At 50.8% G+C, this 8,892-nt stretch overlaps 1 protein-coding gene and 1 pseudogene across 1 annotated transcript; one reads left to right on the top strand and one right to left on the bottom strand.

Annotated features, from left to right (window-relative positions):
* Positions 1-554: 554 nt before the first annotated feature.
* Positions 555-991, bottom strand: LOC128124722 (heme-binding protein 2-like; annotated as a pseudogene).
* A 5,260-nt stretch (positions 992-6,251) lies between these two features.
* Positions 6,252-7,958, top strand: LOC128094315 (galactoside alpha-(1,2)-fucosyltransferase 2). The gene has a single exon (XM_052712599.1). It carries the CDS (start codon positions 6,357-6,359, stop codon positions 7,377-7,379), a length of 1,023 nt encoding a protein of 340 aa, XP_052568559.1. The 5' UTR covers positions 6,252-6,356; the 3' UTR covers positions 7,380-7,958.
* The last annotated feature ends 934 nt before the right edge of the window (positions 7,959-8,892 follow it).

Below are 8,892 nucleotides of genomic sequence, written 5' to 3'. Positions count from 1 at the left end.
ATCTATCTATCTATCTGTCTGTCTGTCTGTCTGTCTGTCTGTCTGTCTATCTATCTATCTATCTATCTATCTATCTATCTATCTATCTATCTATATATATATATATTACTTCTACACAGGACAAATCTTGAACATTTTTATTGCTATTATATGGAAGGTAGAGCATTCAAATGTCTAAGTCCAAGCAGAAGAAGGCAACTTGATGGTGATAGCCAGGATAAGAGGGAAATGGCATGGCATTGCCTGGATCCTCACAGAAATAGAGGCCATCTCACTTAGGACCCATTTTTATAGATTTGTCTTGGTACCTGGACCTAAATAAAGCGTCTCAAAAAGGCACACTGGAAATAAGCGTGATTCGGGATGGTATCTAGGATAAGACACCCTAGAACAGCAGTTCTCAACTTGTGGGTTGTGGCCCCTTTGGGGGGTCACATATCAGATATCCTGCATATCAGGAATTTACATTATGAAGACACCAGGTACTTCACTTATGGCGCTGTTGATGTCTGCATTCAGCAGGTGTTCTGCCCCTGGCAGTGAGCTTCATTTTCTTACTCGTTTTCTTTGGAGGGCTCATTTGTCTGAATCAGCCACACTTCGTTATTTCTATCAATAATGGGAAAGGACTACTGTAGCTGGCAGTATAAAAGACCCTTTCATTGAAAACTTTTCCTTCTTCCCTCAAAATGTTTGCTAATGTTAAAAGTTGTTCTTGATTCCTTTGGCCACTACAGAATCCGTCAAAAGACCTTTCTCGTTTTTTGCCTTGAATATAGCCATTCAGTTTTGTGAAGCCAGTCTGGATGGCTGAATCCCAGTCCATAGACTCCACACAAGTGCTGACCCCCTTGGCTGGTCCGAAGTGTCAGATCTCAGAGGTTCCAGGCTGGGGGTCTGTGTCCTCCAGAGCCTTCCAGCTCGGCAGCTCCACCACCGGCTCCACTGCGTCCTCGGCCACCTCGAGGTCTGGCTCTGGCTTCTCGGCCATGGTCAGGGACAGTTCCCGAGGGGCACGCGCCTGGGTGGTCTGTCCTGCACTTATCACCTTGTTCTCTCTCTTATCTATCTTAATGGTTCCTGGTGCCTCTTGGCTCCCTTTACTATAGATAGGCATGAAGTCACCCTGTGATAACATGAGTTGGTGACACCTGAGCAGCTCTGGGGGTTTACAGTCAGTACTTCCCCAGTCAACAAACTACTGTCGGAAGCGGTAGTCAAGGGCCACACAACTCTGGCCACAACCCACATCTTTTCCCCAAAGCCAGATGTGAGGTTTCACAGCAGGCGCTGGGCCTTCGGTCTCCCCTGCAGCCTCCACACCATCATTTCCCTTCCTGAGGAATGGGAGCCAGCACAGACGCAGCCCGAAAACACATTATTCCAAATCATCCTACTTTCCTTTCTCTCACAAGCCAGACAAGCCTTATTCTATTCCTGTTTGCAGCAGGAGAAACAGCCCTCGGCTCAAAAGCTGGAGATAATGGCTTGATTTGGAAGTGTGTTTTTCCATTATTTTTCTCCCATACAATTGGTGCCAAGATGAGTTTAGTTGGGGAGGCCTGACATCCCAGATGCTACAGAGGCAGAAGTTCAAGGCCAGGCTAGGTAACAGGAGAAATTCATCCTGGGCAGCTTAGAGAGACTCTGTCTTAAGAGTATAAATTGAGGACATGACTGCTCCAAGGTATGGTTGAGGGGAAGGTTTTTATTGTACACATGAGAGAGAGAACAGTCAGAGGCACCTGGAAGTGTTCTGACTGAACCAGGCTAGCGGACTAGACTGGACCATGAGAAGAAAACGGGGGAGAAAGGGCAAACGGATGAGGAGAGGTCCAGGAGAGGAGCCAAGAGAGCACACAGCCCAAATGGCTGGTTATACAGGAATCAGAGAGGCTTCGGGGAGAGAAGGAAGCTCAGGCAGGGGCTGGAGAGGTTGAGGGTAGGGGGCGGGGTTTGCCTGCCGGCCGGCTGGCCAACCAAAACGCTTTGCTGAGAGCCTGCTGGTCAGCATCCGCTTTGCTATGTTAAATAGGCACCTCCGTCAGCCATTTGTCCCAGGTTTCAGACCTACCACCAGGGACACCACTTACTCCAGATAACCAGACACACAACCCATGATGCCCCCTGGACCGCATGTAAGGAGAGAACCAAGAGTGTGTTGCTTTTCACATCTTCAGGACCGCTAGAGGCCTGGCGACACCATCTTGATCTGCCCTGTGGCTGACCCTAGAACCGTGAGAGGCTGGACCCAAACTTTTGGCTAAAACACGTCACACAGGTGAGCAGCCTAGGGGACATAGGCTTAGGACTGTAGTTAGGGACTTAGAGTGTGGATTTTGTGTGATGAGCCTCTGCATAATAAAGTATAGTGTTTGTTATACCTACCTTCTTGCTCACGAGGACCAAGAAAGCTATGGATGAAATGGTAGAATTATATGGGAATGAGGAGCTGGGCGAAGGGGAACTCATGAGCTGGAGAAGTTTAGGGTGGGAAGCTGGCTGAGAAGAGCCCCAGGTACTGAGTGAGCCTAGAACCAGCATGCGCTTGGGTATGCTAAAAGACACCACAGATAGCCACTTGTCCCTTCTGACGGTGATGAGGAATGGTTCCTTTGGCAGAGGGAAAAGGGGGCACCAGAATTTGGGAGAGAGGAGTTTCCTCTGGGTCTGGCAAAAAGGAAGTGTTGGTTCAGTCCCTGACCTCTAACCGCAGCGCTCAGCGGTTAGCCAGGGCCATAGAAGAAATTCAGGGCCGGCCCGGACAACTTAGTGAATACCCACTGCAAGTTAAAACTACAGCAAAACAAGGCTGGGGATGGAACTCGGGTAGAGTCCCTGCCTAGAGTCCCCCAGGGAGGCGCTGGGGCCGTGGCTCAGTAGGAGAGGGATTGCTAGGCATTCTGGCCATCCTGAGTTCCAAATCCAGTACCGGAGAAGGAAAAAGGAAAAAGAGCAAACCAGCAAGGAGAGAGTGGGTAGGATGAAGTCATCTCTACTTGTCCCTCCACCCCTGCTCTGTCCTCTCTGGTGTGACCTGTCTCTGGTAGTCTTTTTCGTGAGTGTGTGTGTGTGTGTTTTGGGGAGGGGTGTTGAGACAGGGTTTCTCTGTGTAACAGCTCTGGCTGTCCTGGAATTCACTCTGTAGACCAGGTTAGCCTCAAACTCAAACGGAGATCTTCTTGCCTCTGTCTCCTGAGTGCTGGGGTTAAAGGTGTGTGCCACCAAGCCTGGCTTCCTGTGTGTGTTTTACTGAGACAAAGTCTCACACTGTGGCCCTGGCTTGTGTGCAACTTGGATGATCCTCTTGCCTCGGCTTCCTGGGGGGCTAGGATTACAGAACTGCCACCCTTGCTCCAGGCTGCTTTCTTTCAGCCTCTATTAGCTATTAGCATTTTCAGTATGCACACCTCCTGAGGTTGGGGTGGTATCCTTTGTTTCCTGTGGCTCACACTTGTAAGTGGCTCCTAGCACTTGGGAGTCTGAAACAGGGGGATTGTTACGAGTTTAGGGCCAGTCTTGGCAACATAGTGAGTTACAAAGCCAGTCTAGGTTACAGAGTGAGACCCAGTCTCATAAAGCAAATATGAGGAAATAAATGAAATCTCATGAGTGTAGCTGAGCTGGGAAGTTGACACAGCCCAGCAGGTCCTTTCGGTAGTCACAGAGGACCGGAGAGGCTCCTCCCAACAAACCCACACTCTGGGTTTGTGCAGTTCACACCCAGGCATTGAGTCTACAGGCATGAAATTTTTGTTTGTGGTGTATGTGTTCATGCATGCACGCATGCCAGTACATGCGCACCTGTGCCTGTGGAGGAGGTCAGAGGTCAGCCTCACTGTCTTCGATGTCAGGTGTCTTTCTCTACTACTTTCCCACCATAGTTTTGACAGAACTCAAAATTTCGGTCACACTGCTGGCTGGTGAGCTCATTTTGATCCAGACCCCAATGCTGGGATCCCAGAATCAGGCTGCCAGCCTTCTCCACGGTGCTGGGGAGGCACTGGGGTCCTTATGTTTGTGCTGCAGGGACTGGGCCCACCAGGCCACTTGCTCAGATCACCTTATTTAATTTTTATTTTTACTTATGAACGTGTGCCTGTGCAGGTGCCCAGGGAGGACGGAGGGTCTCAGATTCCCTGAAACTGGAGTTAGGGTGTTTGTGAGCTGCCTGATGTGGGTGCTGGGTCCTCTGCAAGAGAGGCCGGAACTCTGAACCACTGGCCCGGCTCTCCAGCTCCTCCACCTTATTTTTGAGACAGGGTCTCTCACTGTGTAGGTTCAGTGGTCAGTCTAGGCTGGCCAGCAGTCCCCTAATATCTTCCTGTCTCTGCACCAGCTGTTGGGGTACAGAGACGTGTACCACCAAGCTGTATGTAGGTGCCAGGGACTCAGATTTGGTGTTCATGCTGGCTCAGCAGGCACATCACCCACTGAGTCTTCGCCCCAGTCCCAAATGGTTTATTTTGAAGAATTTTGCACAGCTTGGGCTAGCTTTGAACTCACAGCAATTCTGCTCCTCCGCGTCCTGAATACTGAGATGATAGACAAGCACCATCACACCTTGCCTGGGTTTCTTCTGGTGAATTACAAATCAGAAGTGTATTTCAGCCTGCAGTCCTATGCCAACAGGTCTGAGTTGACTTTGTAACTGCTCACCTGTGCAGAATGCAGCTTCTAGGCTTTGATCGGCATAGAAGCGGCTTGATATAATGCCAGTATCCTCTTGACTCAGTCACTGAGCCTAAGCCTATGATCAGGATTGCAGGCCGTGGGCCAAGACAGCCGGAAACCTTTGTCTCTCACCTAGAGTTGCACAAAGCCTCCTTTGGAGACTGATAGCAGAGCATGCTCTGTGTTCCGGACTACGTGTCCTCTGAAATGAGGGGGTAAGACTCCTGACGAACTTGGGGAGCCTTGAAGCCCTTGAGCTCTCCAAAATTCCTGTCATGCAGGTCTGGGTCTTTTTTCAGTGACTGGTCACTTGGACTTAGTCTAACTGACATTAGCGTCAATGTTGGTCACACCCTGGCCGCAGATGGCAAAGTTCACCATCCTCTAGACCAGCAGTTCTCAACCTGTTTGAGGAGTGGCAACCCGTTTGGGACTTGAATGACCCTTTCACAGGAATTGCCTGAGACCATCAAAAACACAGAGATTTACACATTTAGGATACATAACAGTAACAAAGTTAGTTTCAAAGTAGCAACAAAAATAATTTTATGTTTGGGGCTCACCACAACATGAGGAGCTGTATTAAATGGTTGCCTGCCTCGGGAGTGCTGAGATTGAAGGTATGGCTTGCTGTTTTTGTTTTGTTTTGTTTTGTTGTTGTCGTGGTCGTCGTCCCTCCTTCCCCTCAGACAGGGTTTCTCTGTGTAGCTTTGCGCCTTTCCTGGGACTCACTTGGTAGCCCAGGCTGGCCTCGAACTCACAGAGATCCGCCTGGCTCTGCCTCCCAAGTGCTGGGATTAAAGGCGTGCGCCACCACCTGCCCGGCTGATTCAATTTTCTTTGATTACATTTCCTTATTTGTGATTGTGAGGGAGGTGTGGGTATGTGGAGGTCAGGGAACAGCTTGTATTCCGTTCCTTCCTCCTACCACAGAGTCCCCGTCCCATGTCCCCATGATGTCCCTGATTTTGTTGTTTTTTTCACATGCCTCATTTCAACATTTGAAGCACACTTTCCTTCCAAAGAGGACATCAAATGGGGCATATTGGCTCACTCTGTAATCCCAACACTGAAGCAGGAAGATTGGGCTCACAGTTCTTGGCTAGCCTGAGCTATAGAGTGAAATTGTGTCGCAAACAAACCAAAAAGAAAACAAAAAACACATGCTGAGGCACAATCTAGGTGATTAGCCAAAAGGGTGTGTAGCTAGAGTTTTCCTGCTTGGCCCACAGTCAGGACAAATCTCTCACCCGCCAGTCCCACAGCCGCTCAGACCCGACCAAGTAAACACAGAGATTTATGTTGGTTACAAGCTGTATGGCCGTGGCAGGCTTCTTGCTAACTGTTCTTACAGCTTAAATTAATCCATTTCTATAAATCTATACCTTGCCACACGGCTCGTGGCTTATCGGCATCTTCACATGCTGTTTCTCATCATGGCGGCTGGCAGTGTCTCTCTGACTCAGTCTTCCACTTCCCAGCTTTATTCTCCTCCTTGTCCCGCCTATACTTCCTGCCTAGCCAATGGCCAATCAGTGATTTATTTATTGACCAATCAGCAACACACTTGACATACAGACCATCCCGCAGCAAGGGTGCCCAGTGTTTATGCACACAAGCCTGCAGGTGAACACCTAGCCGCTCCCCAGCTAACCGGTTGCCTGCTTTCTTTCCTGGCAGCCATGGCCAACGCTCAGGTTCCTTTCTCCTTTCCTCTGGCCCACTTCCTCATCTTCGTCTTTGTGACTTCCACCATCATCCACCTCCAGCACAGAACAGTGAAGATTCCACCTCTGTCAGAGATGCCCCCAGGAGACGCAGCAGTCACAGAGATGCCACGGGGTGGCCAGCTGCAGGGCATGTTCACCATCAATTCCATTGGCCGCCTGGGGAACCAGATGGGCGAGTACGCCACGCTGTTCGCCCTGGCCAGGATGAACGGAAGGCCCGCATTCATCCCCGCATCCATGCACAGCACCCTGGCGCCCATCTTCAGGATCAGCCTCCCGGTACTGCACAGCGACACTGACAGGAAGATCCCGTGGCAGAACTACCACCTCAACGACTGGATGGAGGAGCGGTACCGCCACATCCCAGGACGCTATGTGCGCCTCACTGGGTACCCGTGCTCCTGGACCTTCTACCACCACCTGCGCCCCGAGATCCTGCAGGAGTTCACCCTGCATGACCACGTGCGTGAGGAGGCCCAGGCTTTCCTGCGTGGCCTGCGGGTGAATGGGAGCCAGCCGAGTACGTTTGTGGGTGTCCATGTGCGCCGGGGGGACTATGTGCATGTCATGCCCAATGTGTGGAAGGGCGTGGTGGCTGACCGGGGTTACTTGGAACAGGCCCTGGACAGGTTCCGGGCACGTTATCCATCTCCAGTCTTCGTGGTCACAAGCAATGGTATGGCCTGGTGTAAGGAGAACATCAATGCCTCCCGAGGGGATGTGGTGTTCGCTGGCAATGGTATCGAGGGTTCGCCAGCCAAGGACTTCGCACTCCTCACCCAGTGCAACCACACCGTCATGACTATTGGAACCTTCGGGATTTGGGCTGCCTACCTGGCAGGTGGGGACACCATCTACCTAGCCAACTACACCCTTCCAGATTCTCCCTTCCTCAAAATCTTTAAGCCAGAGGCAGCCTTCCTACCCGAGTGGGTGGGCATCCCCGCAGACCTGTCCCCACTCCTTAAGCACTAACACAAGCCAGTCCTTGGTTCCCCTTCCATCTCTAGGCAGGAGGAGCTATGGGTTAGACTCACAGGAAGAGCCTTCTCTCTGGAAGAAGTGTGCCCAGGGCTGCAAACAAGAGAACAACTGATGTGTTCAGCAAACACGTTTACAGGTTAGGCATCACCAGCATTCATTAACTGACTAGCTCAGACACATCCTCAGTGCCCAGTGCCCGCTAACCACCACAGTGCCGTCACCATGTTTTAGCACAGCTTTCTTGTCGTGCCGGAAAGGCTGCCGCCTGAAGACAGCCACTTCCGGAGGCATCAAGAGAAGGTTCACTGCCTCACTTGGGTCCTTTGCAGGGTGAGACAAACACACGCCTGGTCACTTTTTGTCACTATACTGAAATACCTGCAGCTGGCTTATTATAAAGGTCCAGTGAGTACCTCATGGTGATGGCATTCCCGGGATGGGCCAGTCAACAGTGTATGGGAAGCGTGAGCAAGGAGAGGGACTGGACTTGTGCTTTTTATAGCAACCACCTTTCAAGAACTGACTAGAAGTTACTGAGAACTGTTCACCCCTTTGAAGGTGGTGCCTTCAATGTCCTAAGAACTTCTTGAGATCTGTTAAAATTTTATTTTTATCTTAATTACGGGTATACGTGTGGGTGTGTGCACGTGAGTGCAGTAGTATCTTCAGAGGCCAGAACTGGGTGTCAGATCCCCTGGAGCTGAAGTTATAGGCAACTGGATGCAGATGCTGGGAATTGCTCTCTGAACCTCTCTCCAGTCCCCTTGGCTCCGCCTCTCAAAGGTCCGGCCATCGCCATGAGGACCATAGTCAAGTCCAATGAAAACCACACCTCTGTAAGCACCCCAGCAGCTAGCTCCTGGTCCCCTTGACAAGAATGGTGTCACTACATGCCCACGTGGCTCATTATGAGTCAAGGAGAAAGAGAATGTGGGATTGGTTTAGCCTGGGATCTGAAGTAGCAGGCTCACTGCACAAAGTCAGCTGGTCATAAAGAAGGTGAAGGCCATCGGGAGCCCACGGTGCCCCCACCACATTGCTTCTTCTCGGGACTCCATCTACCAAGGGCTCTTTGTCTTACTCAGTCTGTCTGAGAACTCTGTGGGTGGAACTCAGTGCAGATACATCAATCACACGTCCACCTCTGCAGCCCTGGCTTCCCGGAGACCAGTGTGGCATCCCTAGGCCTAGGGGAGTCCTCCAGATATTTCAGTATGTGATACCATCTTGTTACACTTCAGCTGTGAGCACATACCATGATATCCCTCTCACAATTGAGGAATGCAACCTATATAGACACCATTATGATAACAGCCAGGGTGATGTAGGGGGAAAACCCTTGAAGTATTATCTGGGACAGCATGAACCCTAAAGTGTCTCTCTAGACCCCCTGCTACATTGGTGGTGCTGGCAGAGTGCATGGGTGGCCTGGAGTGGGCAGCGGTGGCACCTCCCCTTCTCCTAGCACTGGGAAGCCTAAAGCAGGGGGATCTGACATTTGGAG

This window comes from Peromyscus californicus, unplaced genomic scaffold (genome assembly GCF_007827085.1).
Source record: "Peromyscus californicus insignis strain IS unplaced genomic scaffold, ASM782708v3 Scaffold_4__1_contigs__length_199733344, whole genome shotgun sequence".
In the NCBI taxonomy this organism is placed as follows: domain Eukaryota; kingdom Metazoa; phylum Chordata; class Mammalia; order Rodentia; family Cricetidae; genus Peromyscus; species Peromyscus californicus.
The sequence above is the reverse complement of the archived record's forward strand: the minus strand, read 5'-3'. Positions and strand labels throughout refer to the sequence as shown.